We start from the raw sequence: 20,311 nt of genomic DNA, 5'->3' as shown, positions 1-20,311 counted from the left end.
AGAATGAACATTTAAAAAATGATGAGCATAGAGATATAGTTTCTTATGCTGGACCAAAATGATATATTTACATCCTATGTTAACAGAATACCAGATTACCATACATATCGAAGCATCACACACGTAATGATGTACTCAACTATGTCGGTCTAAGTTCACGTATTGTTCCCTGACCGGAACCGGATCTTCTTACACAGATTCTAGTAATAAACACCTCGACAAAATACCACTCCAGTCCGAATTTGTCGAGCGGATTTTACAAATTGAGTTATCTTTCCTTGCTTATTGTTCTTCATCTACTCATCTTCGTAGATAGGAAAAAATGTTCCCGCCAATACTAGACGCATTAGTTATTAGCGGCCTAGCAACTTTGAAATTTTGAAAACGTATTTGAACCGAAATTTGCATATTACTGATTCTATACTGACCGTCTCTCCCCGTTACAATTTCACAACTACATCCAAATTAACACATCGCCAAAAACGACTGAAATAGGTTTAGTAAAGACGCAGACTATAGCTTTGCTGAAAAGTGTATATAGTTTATACATCATGAAATTTGAATATGAAAAAAGTATATGAATATTGATTTAGCTCTTGTTATGATTTATCAATGTTGTATTTTTAATTTAATTAACATACTTGAAAAATTGTCAATCCTGTGAAGTGTGCACTTCTCTGGTATTCCGAAAAGTTCTGGAAAACATCTCGCTGCAGACCATTCAAATTGACAGATTCTATCAACAATGTCCCGTCATCAGCCCAATAGATTCTAATTTAAAGACAACAATCAGAATATATATAGTATTAATATGTGTTGTTATAAGCCGATTGCGCTCAATTTTAGAATAGGTGAGGTAGGTAGATTTTTTTTTTATTTCATTATATTATTTTTCTGTGTGAGTGTCTAGTTCAGGTTTTCCATTGTTTTCCAAATCGTCTCTGTGTTATTTATTTCTTCTATCAGAAGTACAGCCATTACAGATTGAAAAAACAGTTTTAGAGTTTATGTCAGTTTCCACATCCAATATTTCTCGTCTCACAATCTTTGTGATTCCTCGAATACGTAAAAAAAGTTTAGGGTCGGCAGTGAAAAGCTAGGTGGGGTCGGGTAACAAGAACCAAACAATTATTTTGTTTAGGCCTAAGACTTATACAAAGTCAAACTATCACATTTCCTCGTGTTGGAAATTTACGGATAAAAGAAAACTATCGGAAAATTACTGTGCACTTTCCATTGCTGCATAACATGTAAACAGTACCTCCCACTTTCAATGTGTTGCTATGGAAACCAACGATATTGCCAAATGTGAATATCACCCTCCAAATGGTAATGTCATAATGGTGTACTTCACACTATACTTCACACTATGTATGTATGTATGTATGTATGTATGTATGTATGTATGTATGTATGTATGTATGTATGTATGTATGTATGTGTGTGTGTGTGTGTGTGTATGTATGTATGTATGTATGTATGTATGTATGTATGTATGTATGTATGTATGTCTGTGTGTTTGTCTGTATGTCTGTGTGTGTATGTCTATCTGTCTGTCTGTCTGTCTGTCTGTCTGTCTGCCTATCTGTCTATCTGTATGTCTGTAGACCATGTCACACCACTCCCAATACTGATATAGCCTACCTTTTGTTATTGATGTCAACAACCAGCTGTCTCGGTAATTGTATATCCATGGTGACAATATCCATACGTCGTAACCCTGTGAGATCAGATCTAACAATTCGTGGATTTGAACCAGTTTCACTCCAAAACAAAAACCTGAAATTGAATTACACATGACTTTATTCATACAAACGTTTGATATATAACGAAAACAGTTGACACGTTACGTGATTTTCAAATTTGGCAAAAACAAGGTATTTGAAACTTTAATTTCTTTTAAAGAATCAGAATACATTTGAAGATACAAATGCTTAGGCTGGGTCAGAATTTACGGCAGGGGAGCCTGGGGAGAAATTAATTTCACAGCCCACCCTTCGCGCTCTTAAAAAAATTCATAACAACAACTGTCGACACTCAATACACATCATGATAATTTCTGTATACCTACATTTCCGGTGCAAACACAACAATGGCTGATGGTTCGTGTACGTCAGTGGAAATTAACTCTGTAGTATACTTTCCATCAAAATCAGATATCATAATACGCTCCTGTGCAAAGTCCGTCCAGTACAAGGTAACTGCAGCCCAGTCCACAGCTATACCTAGGTTGAGAATATAGTTTAGTCTAGATACTGTTCGTGTCATCGAATCTCAAGATCTCTCTTTACGGTGATAAAGAGATGATTTGATACTATCGGTTGCATCTTGACTTAGTCTAAGAAAATTCATGTGTGTGTACAGTTTGGACGGTTGGAAAACGGAATTATGGAATTATGTTATCTTGGTTATTTTCGGAACCATTCTATTACTTCTTATTAAAAGTCGTTGGATGCATTCTTCTCCAAGAAAACTGTGGAATGCTGATACTAGTAATAGCGCCCACAACGACCGCATATTACAATTTTGGGACTTTCTGACAATAATCTATTATCCAGTGTATTTTTTGAAAAGAGGTAACCAACCTCAATAATAGGTTCTTGCAAGCATCCTTTGAAAATAGTCCGAACTGAATCAATAAGGATGATGAAGTGCGCAAATATTATAAGCAATGAAAACATCCGAAACGTCGTAAACTACTATTACGGCAACACTATACCCCCCAGTATCATAAACTGCTGTCCTCTTTACGACAACTCTCTAACTGACCACAGTACTGTCAAACTTTCGTAACGTGTTCGCCGACTAGCGATGTTGTTGGTCAATGAAGTTATGAGAGCAACTCTTTTATACCGATTAATAAACCGAAATCTTTACCTCTGACATCCATTGCTGTTTGGTAAATGGTATACCAGTTTTCTCCTTGTTCCAGTCTCATTCTACCAATTTGTCCATCTGCAGTACTTGGTGGGATATAAGCGAATACGTAATGTCCATGTATATCTACATCCATTGCATTAACGGTGACATTCGTGAAGCACACCAGGTTATGAAATGGATCATGCGCTACATTTGCAGGCAACTTACACAGAACCCCTTCGTCGAAAGAAATAATTAATTCATGGTCCTTGATAACAGAGTTATCTACGGAAAGGGGATAATTTGGGGAAAAAACCGATTGCAATATTTTATGATATGAGAAAACAGTTAAACTAAAAAGATCAGATACTTGAATTGAAATCTCGTCTCCTTATAAAAAGGACGCAGTTACAAATAATGACGGGTAAAGTATGATGCAATGTTACACACAGAAATGCAAAAATGACCTCATAAACCATAAACTTGTAAAGTAACTGTATATGCATCCTTCAGAACTCGATTGATCGTTGCCGACAGCGCCATATTCTTACAAGACACTGAACCGTCAGTCTGAATCCTCCACTGAAGACCAACCAATCTTTGGTTGGAGCACATCCCCTCTCTGATGGAAGCGACTCTTTGGTTGGAGCACATCCCCCCTTTCATGGGAGCGACTCTTTGGTTGGAGCACATCTCCTCTCTGATGGGAGCGACTCTTTGGTTGGAGCACATCCCCCCTTTCATGGGAGCGACTCTTTGGTTGGAGCACATCTCCTCTCTGATGGAAGCGACACTTTGGTTGGAGCACATCCCCCCTTTCATGGGAGCGACTCTTTGGTTGGCGCACATCTCCTCTCTGATGGGAGCGACTCTTTGGTTGGAGCATATATCTTTTTGATTGGGAATCCCCACTTTTTGATTGGTAACCCGTCATTGTGATAGAGCACACCTCCTTGTCCCTATCGGTCACCGTATACTTTAAACCTTGACTAGCTACAACTGTGACATTTTCTTAATCAAATAACAAAAGATATCATTTTGCGATCATACAACCACACGTAAAATATTCACTGAAAATTGTTAAAATACCAATAATTAGACATTTTCCATCAATTTGATTTGATTTAATATCATGTATACAGCTACAAAAATATATTTACCCACAGGTGACGCAAAATTGTTCAATACAGTACAATATTACAAGTGAGTTATTATACCCAACAAAACATTTTTTTTAAAAAACATTCCAGTTGCAGTACCTAATATTTTCATTTTCATCCCAGTCACACTTACCTAATTCACATGACTTTCCATCTTCCCCGAGTTGATATCCATAGGTACAGATACACTCATAGCTAGAAGGTGTGTTAATACACAGCTGATCACAATCGTCGTTGTCGCATTGTGCTTAGGAAGAACAGAAAAGGTAACGAAAACAATGTTTTCCATTCAACGGTTGAAGTATAGACAGTGTACGACTGTCTAAGGGTGATAGAGGGACTGTGGTTCTATTGATCATTTCATTAGAACATTTGAAATAATCACACACACACACATGCACGCGCGCGCACACACACACACACACACATACATACATACATACATACATACATACATACATACATACATACATACATACATACATACATACATACATTGCGTGCGAATTTAAGAACTTATCCCACGTACAACCGTTTATTTATATCACGCGCGGTTTTGTTCCATTATATTTAGAAATGTTCGGGTTGTCACCTGGCATTTCTCTGTCTCGCCAATTTTTCCTTTGAAAAAGAATATTTATTCGAAACGTCGGATTTAACAGCTATATATACGGACTGATTTATTAGTTCCTTATGCATTTCTTTATACATATATACATACATACATACATGCAAGCGCGCGCACGCATGATGTACATAGACAAGCGCGCGCACAATGCACACACACATACATATACGAGTGAATGCACGCACGCACACACACACACACACACACACACCTTGCAAATATTGAGATTATAAGACGTGTATTTTTCTTCTTAGAATTATCAAGAAATGTTTTGCTTTGAGTACAATATCATGGGTTATTATAAGACTGATATGAATAGATGGTATAGTGGTGAGTAGGGAATAGATGGTATAGTGGTGAATAGATATCGATAGTATAGTGGGGAATAGATGGTATAGTGGTGAATAGATATCGATAGTATAGTGGGGAATATATGGTATATTGGTGACATAGTAGGGGTATTTGTATACTCATGAATTAATAGCATAGCCTTGAATATATAATATAGTGGTGATAAGATAGCACAATCGTGAATATATAGAATAGTCGGAATAGATAGTATAGTCTTACATTGCTGATATGGTTGTCTATCGGCTGAGTAGTATGCCACCCCCGTCAGAATAGCTTCATCATGAAAGGTAATGTATCGAACACCTTTGCCGAAGGTTTTTGGAATTATCCACAATCTATTTCCATGTTGTACAGTTAGGAAAAAGCCAAAATTCTGACAAAAAAGAGCGGGAAAATATTGAGAAATCGAGTTGTTTGCATGACCACAGAATGAGAAAGGGATAAAAACAGCATGTGATGACTATAGCCTAAGAAATTAAAATATTCATTTGATATATTAACACTCGCATAAATAATTTTCAATAATACAAGTCTATTTCCTGTAATAGTGTTACGGATGACAGAACACACATTTCTAAGTTCGCGAAGTTTTGATGTGGCGCGAGGTAACAGTGAACTCTCAGCTGCAATGAATTACATGTAATAATACTTAGAACAAATGTTTGCATTTCGCGAATAGTATTCTTCTGAGATGACAACACTTAACGTTATTATAAGATCAACAGTGTCAAATAGTGACTAATTACAGGCAGCTAGAAGAAAAATGACGTGATCACATTTTTTGGCTATCGCGCATATTTGTCAATATTATTTGCGTTGAATTTATTCATGTACGGGTGCTAATGATTTCATCATCCAATTATTTGAGTACTGTATAATTTATGTTTATAAGTTTGAATACAGTTTGGATTCACTTGAGAGAAGCGAGCGAGCTGAAGACAAGGCAAGAGCTTCCATCTGCTCCCTGACTACTTCTAAAATGATCAAAGTCAACCATGAACATTGTATGTAGTCTGGGTTAATTCCCTAAAGTCCAAGTGATCCCGTGTACACAAGTGGAGATATGAGAGATATTCTAATATAGTTACATGATCTGCCAGCTATGTGCGAAAATAAAAGGGTGACAATTGCCTTTAGGAGAAATGTACATTGTTACCGGATCAACACCAAGAGCGTGCATATATGCTGATTCAGGAAAAGGGAAAACCAGCTTTGGAGGTGCGGCTACATTATCCAAGTCAAGACTCTTCACTGCTCCATATAAATTATCTGTCCAGTATAAACTAGAAGAAAATTTCAATGATTTATTCAAAGTCATTGTAATATTATAGTTCTGAAAACTTATAAACAATGCGAAAAATATTAAACTATCTCCAAAACGATCATAAAGTTAGTCTGTGGCCCATAACCGATTGCTGTAAAAGTGTACAGTATAACGAAATTCCAACACATCATAAGTTAATACGTGTCAGAGACACTTACGTGTTGTCGTTGTAATCGATAGCGATTGACACAGGTTTACCGATAACGTGAAGTCCATCTTTTACTTCATCCAGCAGTACTGTTCTATCTTTTCCAGAGAGACTTGATCTTTCAATCTTGCTAATTTTTCCAAAATCACTCCAGTATAAATGTCTTTAAGAAAATCGAGCAAAGCAGTCACGTTATATATATATTTTTTTAACCGCAACACGTGTCAGTGGGGAACATAGTTTATACTTTATCAACGGGTTGAAACTCTTCTCCAAAATGTGGATGATGACATGGCGTCATCGGCTACAGATAAATTGATTACTAGTATGACGTGTCACAAAAAGACACCATGATGTCCCACTCGTACCACATTATACGCCAGTTACCCACGAGTCTGTGGATCACCACACAAACTATTACCCTTCCATCCTGCCCTTTGGGTATTAAACAAAGCTGTGCTGTGTTGACCCATTGTCCCTTGACGAATGAAATTCTCACTTACCCCGTCAATGGATTGCAAGCAATTCCTGAAGGATGGTCAAGGCCAGTTGTTATCAGAGAGCGGTAGTAAGTTCCATTATAGTTGGACACTTTGATCCAGTTATAGGCAGCATCGGTCCAGTAGACGTTCTTTGCTAACCAGTCCACAGCAACGCCCTCAACTACGTGTGATGTGCCATTATAGGGGTGCCATACTGGGGATTCCCCAACAAATGACAACGCTAGAATGCTATTGTGTCCTGAGTCACTCCAGAAAACCAAGGATTCAGAGTAATCATAAGACATAGCTTGGATTTTAGACTGAATATTGCTAAAAATCGAGATCGTTGGAATCAGTTGCAAATCATAGATGTTTTCACCTGTTCCATTGATGTAGAATACGTAAGATCCCAGTGAATTTGCGGTGTAGCCAGCCACGAGTAACCGCGAATATATTTCATCAGTTGTAACATAGCATTTAACGCCTACAGACGTGAGAAGAAACAAGTGATAATATAGAGATATATGATAATATGAACTTTTTGAGATTACACCCTGAGTTTAATATACTGGTCGTACATGATAACTTTTCCACCTGTCAAAGATATCAAGATTTATCTCCCTATCAACTGACTCAACATTCCAGAAAACTGACTCAAACATGAACAATTGTCAATACCTGTACTAAAATATGTGGAACTGAATGTAAAAGCATGAAATCATTATATGGAAAACGAGCACTTGTTAAAGCCACAAAAATTACCAATGACCCTTCCCATGCTTTATAATTAGTTCAGTATTTTGAGATGCTTCTCTCGGGTCACAGGTATCGAATTTTATCCTTGAGAACACGTCGTGCTCGGCTCAGTTACGTACCTTCTGCCATCAGAATACTTAACCGGACCAGAGAATGTAAGAAGTAAAGGAATGTGAATGTTTTTATGTAGTCTTTTACACAGTTTTTATTGTCTTCGTACTTTTGTTGTTCTTAGTACTACTTTAACGTGAAAGATTACATGTATATGTATGCTTTTCTGTGTTGTCGCAAGACAAATTTCCCCGTGAGGGATAATAAAGTAATAATAATAATAATAATAATAATAATAATAATAATAATAATAATAATAATAATAATAATAATAATAATATCTGAAATTTCAATTCGTCAGACACTGAGAGAGACGTCATCCCAGGCGATTTCAAGATTGCATATTAATCTATAAAAATTTCCCTGGTTGAGTTGATCACATTGTTAGTATTAACAGCAGCAAAATGATGTTGAAAAGAAAAACACTCAATGCAGTACAAAAAGATTCATTGCGTGTTACCTTGGAAACGGCGTTCAAAATTGTGACCCCTCATCACATCCACACTTATACATTGTTGGCACAAAATTCGTATGAAATTGTATGGTTTAATATAAAAATAAGGTGGTACCAAGGGTATTTTTCTCAGTACACGTGTGTATAGTAAATCAACTTAATATACATTTGTAGAAAATACCTGGTTGTCCCTAATAGTATACCAAAGTGATCATGGCAATCACAGTTGTGACCCCCTATTTTCATTCCATCTGAATTTCTACATTTTCGGCACAAAATTCTCATGAAATCGTGTAAAATCAGAACACAATAATTATTGATATCTTTGTACATATGTACAATAAATCGAATTTTCTCTTAATTTGTTTTTAGAAAAGAATAAAGAATTGGTTGTGCCCATATTAAGTGGTTTCGACGTTCAAAATTGTGACTCTTCAACTCATTCAAAGTTGAATTTTGGCAAAATGTCTTATCAAAAAGTGACAAAAACCAACAAAAATGTAGTGAGGGATATTTTCTGTACATGTGTAAAATGAATCAACCAAAAATCTGTGTCATATGATTGTTAACTAATTACCAGGTATGTACGTAATCTTTGTTTGCCCTCTAAGTGAATGGTGATGTCGTTCGACAACGTTCATCATTTACGTGATTGATTTAGATACATTGTTTTGTTTAAACGTTGGAAGTACGTGAATGCATTAAACATGCACTAGCTGCACTGGGATTTTTTTTTTCAATCAAACGACCAAATATATTTTCACTAGAAATTGTTTAGGTATTGTATTTGTTAATTAGTGGTCAATATATCTGTATGTAGTATAGTGGTACTAAGTATATATCTTGAGCGAAAGCTAGGTTTTGAATTTGTCAACATGTTAAAACTATACTAGTTGTAAATGGAGTGTCATTTTTTATTTAGTGTGCATATAATTAATGTGTATTTATTACTAAGTCAACCCGGCTGTAGAATTGGCGACCTGGTATGGTAGAACAAGGGTTAATATATGTGAATTCTTTAATCACATGCGTTCACAGAGGCTGCAATGGATTGTATGCTCTCCAGGGAGTTGAGGAAGTGATATAGGGCCGTTGTGTTGACATAGGTCTGTGCCAGGGGTAATAAATCTACAGTACTATTATCAGTCATTACATGGAAGTAGCTTTATGAATGTATACCAATAGATACGCCCAAGTATACTATTGAATTACCACTACTTGTGGCGACATGACAAGAAGAAGCCCTAGCTGTTCTATACTATGTCAAACTTTGTGAAGTAGTAATTAGTGATTTGAATCAATGTAAATTAGATTGTATATATACTCAAATGAAATAACAAGTTTCACTTTAAACAAAAATATTACTGTGGGAAATAAGCTGTCGGCAAAATAAGATAGCCACAAACTAAACCTACTGTTGTTGCAAACACAAGTGAGTGATCGCTCACCAGAAAGTGAGTGATCGCTCACCGTCGACATTAACATTGTAGCAGAATCCTTGGCACTGAGGGCGATCGGCAGAAGTAAGTTATTAATAATTAATAAGGTAGCCATAGTAAAGTCTAATTTTGTTGAATTAAAACCAACAAAGCAATACTTAATGATTTAGAACAAAACATATCAAAAGAGCTTTTGAAATTGTTCAATTCATTTTAAAAGTCATGAGACACCTTCATGAATTATAAAAACATAAATTAAGGTTTAAAAAAAATAAACAAATTAGTAAACGAATGTAGTCACATTTCAAACCATAAACTCGGCATGTATGCAAAGAAGTTTGATAATCAAGATATCATTTATTAAGCAGTACTCACCGCTTGCTAGTAAATTTAAAAAATGATTGTGATAGAACATGCAAAAGTATTGTAGATTGCCATGGTGATCGGCCATTAAGCGTGTTTGATTGCTCACGTAAACCCAGTCACGTCTTGCAACTGTGTACACACGCACTCTAATCACCGTTATGAAGTACTGTATGTATTCCAACTTTGTCACGTCATAGCAATTCTACCCGTCCAGAAATTTATGTATTAGACGTATTTCAAAAACTGACGCCATGTTTGCGTCAAGTACTAGAAATAAGGTTTGCTTCAACGTTAATTAAGCGATATTCCTTTAACAATCATGGCAACATTGGTCACAGTACCAACATTTCGATAGTTCTAGTCGACGTTAATAACTGCCATCAAGAAACGGAATAATTCACAAACTGAGTTCATAAGTTGTTGTACTTGGATAAAGTTACATAAAACAATAGTTGAATAATTCTATCGTAAGGTCCATGCATTCCTTCAATGACATTACAAGTCGTATTCTGGCATTCTAGCACAGTCATCATTGCAAAATAGTAGTTTCCTAAAAAAAATTGCTATACCAGTACGTATATCAAATTATGTCATCGAGTCGTTCATGTTACGACATCGAATCGTTCATGTTAGGTCATCGAATCGTTCATGTTACGTCATCGAATCGTTCATGTTATGTATAAATATCAGTCTGAGATTTCAGTTCTGTAAAGAGCAAATGATAGTTGAACATGTTTCAGTTAAAGTAGAATGAAGGTATCTTTTATCAATGCAACATATTTTACTCTACAGAAGTACAACTCGCCTCATGTGACCCTTTAAAAAACCCCCAGTAAACACACACTAAACTCAGAGAAGTAAGTATTGTTTCAGTATTGTGTTATTGAACTCGTTCGCCCTCGCTTTCTTCTTCGTACTCACGATTTAAGCCTGGTTGTGACCGAATGGAACTTTTGCAAACTGGAATAAGTGAACAAAAATTGCGGAAAAACCCTCTTTGTGAAATATAATAAGGTGCACTTACTGTGAATAGAGAGACAAAGTGCCATGAAAATACGAACAAATGACGAATCTATTATTCTCATGGCTAGTTACTGTAGTTTTCGTCGACTTGTTGCGATCCCCACTCTCTTCACCGTTCATCTGATTGCACCTTGCAATTACACCTTGTGGAGACTGGCACTACCTGCAACGAATTTCAACATATCTTGGAAGTTATAAATATCGTGTAAAGTATATGTAAATTTCAGAAATTTTCGTAACTTGAAGCCAGTCAGAGTGTTATAAATTTAACCATAAAGAGATAATAATAAATAATGTTTGTTTTTGTGTAATGTTTTCCGACACATTTATCACAGCGCTTTACAACTACTGTCCCTGTTAAGGACTTATAATGGCACATCGACCCTTTATACTTTGTCGTGCGACGATTCTGGCAGTTGTTGTGATATGTATGTATGTATGTATGTATGTATGTATGTATGTATGTATGTATGTATGTATGTATGTATGTATGTATACATATATATATATAGAGAGAGAGAGACAGAATATATAGAGAAAATATATATAGAGTCAGACAGACAGACAGACAGACAGACAGACAGACAGACAGAGACAGAGACAGGAAGGTTGTCCAGCACACATGTCTAACTCCGCATGTAAAGTTTGACCCTTTTTAAGTTTTATATTATTACCGTGTAAGAGAATTTGCCATTTTTATGACTTCCAACTATTGTATGTCTCATTTTAATTGTGTGTAGCCAAACAAACACTTATTTCATAGATATGTTGATAAATATTGTTCTCCTTGCTGGAACTTTTTGAACTGTGTGAATACGGTTACCATAAGAACTGAGATGAAGAAAGGTAATTTATAGTTGTTATGGTAACATAAACATATGATATAGGAAGAGATCAAACTTGAGACCTACGATTTCCTTCCGGTACGTTTTTATTCCTGATGCATACTTCGATTATGATAACTCTAATAGGATAAATTTACAAGTTTTAATCGAAATCATTTTGTGTTCATGTAAATCCCTGCTAAACAGGTGTTACTGGCATGGTGTTAGATCTCCATATAGGTACAACGTATATGACACCATAACAGCGTTACTAGCACTAATAATTGTTTTATGATGCATTTTATAGACTACATCATTGCTGGCCCAGATTGTACATTGCCCTGTACAAACTATATTTATACTTCCTCCATCATGCCTCGTCCTTTTGTATTTGCAGTATTTCTCGATGAATGCTTTTCGCAATTTTTTTCCCCACAGTGTTTTAATCTGTTTGTGAGTTAATTTGTGTAGTTGCGATACTTATTGTCTTGGCTGGTGTTGGGACACCTAAAACAAACTGAAGTCTTCTACTCCCAGAAACTTATAAGAATTCTAACAAGAGGACCGACATCGAACTAAGCTTGCATGGAAACCACTGACTTGTCCGTGTCCGTGTATGTGTATGTATGTGTGTGTGTGTGTGTGGGGGGGGGGGGCGGTGTGAGGTGTCGTCTCCATAAAGAGTACCATGATGTAATAAATCAAAACTGGGTAGTTGTCCAAAGAAAGCGTATACATTTCGTTCGACTATAAAATTGTAACTTTGAGTAGAATATATCTGTGCTGTCGATCTTATTTTACTGAAATAAACTAATTATAAAAAGAGAAATTACTAGTACTTTGATAAGAACCCACAGCACCAGCACGAAAATAATTGCTAGGTATTGGCACTTAGCCATTTCTACACTTGAAGTATCATAAATCCTTAGTTGAGACATGCATATACACATTTATTATTCATAATATATAGGTTTAATTTATATAATTATCGCCAACTTCCCTCCAACATTCCAATCATGTAGCTCTGGTATGCATGTATGTTTATACGAAGTCGTGCAACGGTTGGGTAGCAATATATCGATATGTAGACACACACTTCTAAAACAGGGAGAGAGAGAGAATATTGATATAGTACACATTTCATTACATTGAATTACTGCTTCCCATATTAGCAATAAAACCAGCAGATCAGAATATACATACTTTGGTTAGTGTACACAATCAGCTGGCGTTGGATGCTGTATTTGACAAACAAAACCATGTTTTCACCAGGGAGACATATTATGATTTGGATATACGTTTCGATTTATAAGTTCTTGGCTTCCATTGCAATGGGTGAATGGATAACAGTTCTCTCCTCTGGTTTTAATCTTTCAAACCTGAAATCGCGCTAGGACTGGACGAAACTACTACATCAATGGTAAAGGCAGCGGGTAAATGCAAATGCAGATAAATATTTAGATTCGATATGCTTTTACCGTTATCAGGGCAAATCCAACTACATCTGGGACAATTGTGTAACCCCCCACCCCCCATTTTCTCTCCTCAGTGAATCGTACATAGTTTTACGTGAAGTTTGACAAACGTTCACTCAGCCGATGTTGATGACACTTGAGAGTGATTGATAGGCTCTTTGGCATTGCTTTTAGTCATAATTTACTTCTGTATTCAGTTCAAGACTTCTCCTTTCTAGACGGGATAATTCACGTTTACTATTCGTCCTTCTGAATCAGTAAATGTAAACTTTTAACTGGTCTTTCGTAATGGTGACGTTTTAAGAAATTAGGGAACTTTATATCTATAGGGAAGTACATGCCATGGAAAATTTACAATTACATTAATGATTTGAAAGGCACTGGTTGTTTCCCACTACTACCACCATAGTGAATTTTCTGTGACGGGAATGTATTTGTTAAATCCCACGTTTACATCTAATTGACATTACCGATATTGTCGGGACCGAAATTAACACCATGATTTCCACATCACGTTGTCCCTAGTATCTTCCAATTAAGCTGTTTTCCCCTAGATCTACGCGTAATCATCGAATCCCCCCCCCCCATCATCTCTTTACCCCAGATCTTGAGATTCGATGCCACGGATAGCGCTAGACTAGTTCCCCTTTCACTCCTGTGAGAACCACTCCTCCTTCCACGCCACAACCATTCCCAGCATGCAGCGTGGTTGTAAGCAGCGAATTGACTGATATGTTTTACGGTGCAACAGTGATAGTGGTGGCAGTGGTGGGATATTTGCCAAAATCACAACATAATGTAAAGTTAGATTATGCAGAGAGTCAAAGTCAAAGTAAAATGTGATTCCATTTTCTAAAATTTGGCCCTCCCCGAGTGTAAAATGTGACCCACCCTTGTAATTGCTGAAGGCTGGCTTAAAGACATGACGCGTCAGCTCACGTGAATGTTGGCTGATTGCGGCACGACATGACATGTCATGCCTAAAGGACTACAGACAACACGGCTGCCTAGAGGAAGGGTTTTAATTTCTATTTTCTGCACAATGACGCCGGGAGTTAAAAAGCTACTGTAAATCAGACATTATGTCATGTGTCCATGTGTTCTCTGTAAACCGTACCTTTATTGGGACACTGGCACACTATAGTGTTTGTGTTTTGTTGAAGTGCACTTCTCTTTCTATTTGAGAAAGGTCAAAGGTCGGCGAGTGAAAATCAATACGCCGTATTCCGGTTATCGAAGAAGCCCCGAAAAGATAAAAGATATGATTGTTTGGCCACTAGGGGCGCTGTTTTAGAACCGGAAGTGAGGGCCAGAATTGTAGAGCATTGTTGCAAAGCATAGAGTCTATAGGCATCGTAACCACTGACTAAAGATTTTCTGTCATTCCCCGTAACTTTACGCTATAATATTGCATTATCGCCCATCAAATAACGAAATAGCAAATTAACCTCTTGTTCTCCTAATATTTCGCGTAAGTTTGGCTCTGCAATTCGACCGTGAGGAAAACCCAAAAGTAGCAACATTTTGAAACGGGTAGTACACTGACATCTCACTCACGTTTTCAGTGTGACCTCGTCCATTTGCGTTACCGTTGGAGAAATTGTAGCGATTGCTTCCAGTCAAACATCGGAACGGAAAAAGGTACAAAAACAGAGGAAAGAACCCTCAAAATCACAATATACGCTACAGTTATTGCAGCTTGTATAAAACCAATCTGATTAAAATCCGATGTAGATGTCGGCTAATCGTTCATTGCTATTTTACTTTCGTTATTGTGCCTGAATTGACCTTCGTGGTACATGTTTGATCGCCTCCTCTACCGATCAGGACAAAAACGTAAACATGTACCACGAAGGTCAATTCAGGCAAAATAACGAAGGTAAAATAGCAATGAACGATCAGCCGACATCTACATCGGATTTTAATCAGATCGGTATAAGACATGGTATGATGAGTGAACCACGTAAACGTTACATGGAAGGCCGATTCATTGAAGGGGTGGGCGGTGTGGTACATCAATCACAATAACAATATTTATGATTCGTACGTTGCCGACTTCAATGGTTTTTTTTATACACTGATGGTCCTGAATGAAGAATAGCAAGCTAACCAAAGTGTGATAGTAAAGATGAGTATATCAATACAAATATGTTTATGCCAACTTATAACCAGTACATGAAATGTTTTTTTCTGGACAAAGTTTTATGATTTCACCCGTGGTGCTACACCACTGTTCTAATAAACAAGAAAGGCCTAAGTATGTGGCGACATCAGTTACAATATAAACATGTGGCTTGGTAATTGTCGACCGAACTCTCAATATTGCAATGACTGTAGCTGGAAGCTGTTCAATCTGATTAAAATCCGATGTAGATGTCGGCTAATCGTTCATTGCTATTTTACCTTCGTTATTTTGCCTGATATTATTTTTCTTGGTACATGTTTACATTTTTAGCCTGATCGTAGAGGAGGCGATCAGGCAAGCTAAAAAATGTAAACATGTACCAAGAAGGTCAATTCAGGCAAAATAACGAAGGTAAAATAGCAATGAACGATCAGCCAACATCTACATCGGATTTTAATCAGATTGGAAGCTGTTGTCAGATTTGTAATTTTCTAATCGTTCTTTTGTCAAGCAACAGACACCAGTAAGGTAAAGAAATATGTTTATCATGTCTACATCGGGTATATTTTGAAGGTCCTCCGTCCAACTTTCAATGTTTCCGCTGTCGATTAGTTCTATCTTTTGATGCTTGACATCCACTATTCGTCTCCTCTTCCGTTCTCTCAGAAAATTATCATTTTCTAGTGTTTCAAGACCAAGGTTGACAGCATTTCTGGCGATATCTAGTAGATTTAGAAGTAGTAATTTTCCACTCTTTTATGAATGCACGGAGTTCTTTTACGACCATTTGTTGACAGCTTCATACATCGCCATACTATTAGATGCCATGACGAAAATTCTGGCCCTCACTTTGTCATATATGGTGCGCCCTCTCGCGATACTTTCCTGCGAAACAACCGGAAGTTCAATAACCGGAATACGCCGTATTGTAAAGAGTTTATATTACACGTCAATGAAGAAGGAACTCGGGTCTGAAAAAGAAAACCGCGAAGAGCTTTTATTTTTCATCGAAAACAGTCTGATTAAAAATGATTGTTTGAATCACTTTGTTATTTGTTGTATTGTACGTCAACTGTGTTTATATGTTGTCCCTAGATTGTCGTACCAATTTTTCAATAATATCGGATTAGAAGCATTATACTCAAGAGTTAGAACGCCAGTTTGATAGATATCGTCTGGGTACATCGCAAAGTACATAGAAAAAGTAATTTTGATGATACATGTGTAACTTCATGTATCTTGACAATAGATAAATTATATGAGGAGAAATGGTAAATAGTTGAGTGTATTTTTAAATGATTAACACGTGAGCAAATCTTATTTAGTAGACGGACTGTTTAGATATCACGATTTTTAAGGGGTTCTCAGTTGAAATTGGGAAGTGGTGATTGTGTTGTTGATTGTTTAAGTCAACCTCTGACACAGGACGGGGAAATGAAAGTCTATGATTACAGAGTAGAAAGACTGCAGACTAACTACTGGACTTTTATATCACGTTGTGCCCAAACTGAGTATGACGAGACTGCCATTCCCACAAAGACACAGTATTGGGGTGATTAGAAGTTCAGTAAAATTCGTGACGTCATGTTCTACTATTACAACTACCTTTATAAACATACTGTTGGTATATACGTATCATGATGACGTCATAATGATATTTACATGTTATGTTCAGGGAGACCAGGACCACGTCGTGTTGTACTATTACTGACAACTATTATAAGAGTTTATTTACATAATGTTAACATATACAAATATCATCATAATGATGCCATTGTCATAATTATCTCATATATTATTCATTAGATGTTAATGTATGCATCATATCATTACAAATCCATTTTTTGAGGGAGACTATATTGCAATGTATTGGTAGTATTGGTTGTATTGATTATATTGGTCGAGTGATGTATACTAAAAGGTGTATATTCTATCACGTCACAATTAATTTACATATGAATAGATTATATTGTTGGTGTTCTCATTGTCATAATGATCTCATGTATTATTCATGAGATGTTAATGCGTCATTACAGTGGTCACGTGTGAATCAAGATATTATAACGATTTGAAACTGTTAGTTGTTAGTAGACTTATACTTGGCGTGGACGACGAGTTCTCTTCCAGGTCTAACATGGATAGAATGAGTTGTTGGATCCTTATCTTTCAAATGCTTGGAACGCACTGTTGTATGGTGGTTGCGATGGATGGTAAGTATGGGGGCATTTAAAATGGAATTAATTTGTTATTATAAGATACCACATTTGTTTTCTTTCTACATGTTTTCATCAAATATGTAAGGGCTAAAATCGAAGGTCATCAAATACATTGATCGTGTAGCAATTCATTAGGCCTAACAAAAATAATTGTGTCGTTCCAATTACGCAAAAATTAGAATAGTTTTTTTTAAATTTTATTTTGTATATATACATTTTTTTCACGTGAGAGTGTCTAGTTCAGGTAGTTATGTTTTCCGCTTTCCATGTAGTCTCTGTTGCTATTGGTTACTTCTCGTAAGATATACAGCCATTACAGATTGGAAGAACACTAAGTCTTTTATATTGTCTTTGTAAGTTGATGTCAGTTTCTGCATCCACTATTTCTTGGGAGACTTCTCAATTTTCGCGATTTTATTGAATATGTATATAAAAAAAAGTTTACCGGAACCAAATAATTTCTTATGTCTTAATAAGAACTAGTCTGAAAACCTATGTCACACGAGACGACCATGGTATAAAGTTCCTATTAGGATTAAACTTTGGGTGAAAAAACTGTTTCCTGCTAGAGAGCTAAAGAAAAAGTTGGTCCTGGGCAAAATAATTATAAGTTTCCTCTCAACAAGGTTTACTACATGTATATATAATCCTCATGGCTTTACGATAAGATAACGATAACATAAGAACCTAGGATTGAAACCCTGTCCTTTAATATTCTGCCACTGTAATTTAAACTCAGCAGTTGCAACAATGTCTCGAGTGGGTATTTTCTTCCGGTTCTTATGTTACAGACTCTAAGATTATAACGGCTTACCACGACGATTACCAATCTATCTTAACTTACATCCCCCGTAGTGGTACTGACATCTACAACCAACTGACCTCTGGCACTGATGGTATAAGTGAGTACATCATACAATTCCGCCATTTTGGTTCGAGAATTACTTCAGTAGCAGTCGATTATCAAGATGGATTGATTTTCTTTACTGACCTTGGTAGGCGAACTATTGAAGTCATGTGGTCTACTGCTTTTGATGCAAACTTTGACACTTCGGCGATTGTTTACTTTGGCACATCTACCACAGTTGGCAGTTTGACAGTTGACTGGCTTTCCAACAATGTGTACTGGATTGATTCCGGATACAACTGGATAAAAATGTCCGATTATTATGGATTATACCACAGGACGGTGATAACAACAGGTTTGGATAATCCATCGGGGGTAGCTTGTAATCCGCTAACAGGGTGAGTACACGACGATGTAAGCTTCCAGTATGACAATGATGTTTGATTTAGTTTGGGTTGAGTCGAGTTGAGTTGGATGTTGGCTTTGGTTGGGGTGGGTTGCGTTGCGTTTTAAATGGGTGAGCTTTGGGTGGGGGTAGGGTTGGGTGAAGCGGTGTTTGGTTGGTTTGGGTAAGGTAGGGTTGGGTTGGGTTGGGTTGGAACTCTAATTCATCCTTTCCGTTTCTATGTCTATATGAGATGGTTGTGACACATAAAACTGGTATTTTTGCTTTATTAACCTAGGTATCTATACTGGAGCGATGTCGGTAACGTGAACAAGATTGAAACATCGACACTTTCTGGTGACGAGAGAAAAGTTTTACTGGACGAGAATACATTTGGTTCTGACGTCATTGGTAGACCGGTTGCTCTTAGTATCGACTACGACACAAATACGTAATTCCTGTATATTCTCTTACCTTTTATTATCTCCAAGTATCAAAAGTACAAGTAGACAACATATTATAGATTTCTGTCTAGAAATGAAAGTAACAATTATATGAATCAAACATTTCTACAAGTTGTGAATATTATCGGAGAATAAGAGGGCTAACGATGTATCTCGACAGCGCCATAAACACAACACATCTTATTCAATGCAAGATGATACAACAACACACTGGAATGTCACTTTATTTTTTCTAGGTTGTACTGGACCGATAACCTCTCCAATGTTATCAAAAGTCTTGAACTTGACAATCCATATGCTCCTAAGACAATAACCGACGAAGGTGACCATTTCCGAAATTTCGGCTCTTTCGATCTTGATCCTGTACGTATGTATTGTAAATATATAGTTAATAGTTTTCCTGCTTCAGGTTACTTAGTGAAATGGATACGCCTCGAGGACAAATTTTCCTGAAATCAAAGTTCTTAAATTCAATTTTCTCCAAACTTAACCACGTGAAAGATTGTTCTGGTCATTTTTGAAATAATAAAAGAAATTTGAGGTTCACCATCTTGTTTTCATGGAAATTATCGACAATCTTTTATTTTCCCAGAGTTAACACCGTATTCGGTGGCCATATTGGATTCTACGGCCATATTGGATTCTACGGACATATTAGATTCTAAAGTGACTAAATTTTGATATCATTTTGACCTCTATCTCAAACCTTTGTATGGTGACCCCAGAGTTAACACAGTACTCGGTGGCCATATTGGATTCTACGGCCATATTGGATTCTAAAGTGACTAAATTTTGATATCATTTTTATCTCTATTTCAAACCTTTGTATGGTGACCCCAGAGTTTTTATATTGAGAATACGCTGGAGTTTTAAA

The 20,311-nt window shown here is 36.6% G+C and overlaps 1 protein-coding gene across 1 annotated transcript in view; it reads right to left on the bottom strand.

Moving 5' to 3' along the window:
- The window catches only part of LOC144441303 (low-density lipoprotein receptor-related protein 2-like), an 11,993-nt gene extending 4,156 nt beyond the window's left edge, over positions 1–7,837 (bottom strand). Inside the window, exons 1-9 of the mRNA XM_078130861.1 lie at positions 7,828–7,837; positions 6,974–7,436; positions 6,155–6,281; positions 5,218–5,371; positions 4,153–4,266; positions 2,878–3,144; positions 2,072–2,225; positions 1,645–1,779; positions 642–771 (exon numbers count right to left, since the gene is read on the bottom strand). Of these exons, the coding sequence (XP_077986987.1) occupies positions 642–771; positions 1,645–1,779; positions 2,072–2,225; positions 2,878–3,144; positions 4,153–4,266; positions 5,218–5,371; positions 6,155–6,281; positions 6,974–7,436; positions 7,828–7,837 (1,554 nt within the window). The remainder of the gene's footprint in view (positions 1–641; positions 772–1,644; positions 1,780–2,071; positions 2,226–2,877; positions 3,145–4,152; positions 4,267–5,217; positions 5,372–6,154; positions 6,282–6,973; positions 7,437–7,827) is intronic.
- Between the last annotated feature and the right edge of the window lie 12,474 nt (positions 7,838–20,311).

The sequence above is a fragment of the Glandiceps talaboti genome, chromosome 10 (genome assembly GCF_964340395.1).
Source record: "Glandiceps talaboti chromosome 10, keGlaTala1.1, whole genome shotgun sequence".
Classification (NCBI taxonomy): domain Eukaryota; kingdom Metazoa; phylum Hemichordata; class Enteropneusta; family Spengelidae; genus Glandiceps; species Glandiceps talaboti.
This window is presented reverse-complemented; position numbering and strand designations above follow the sequence as displayed.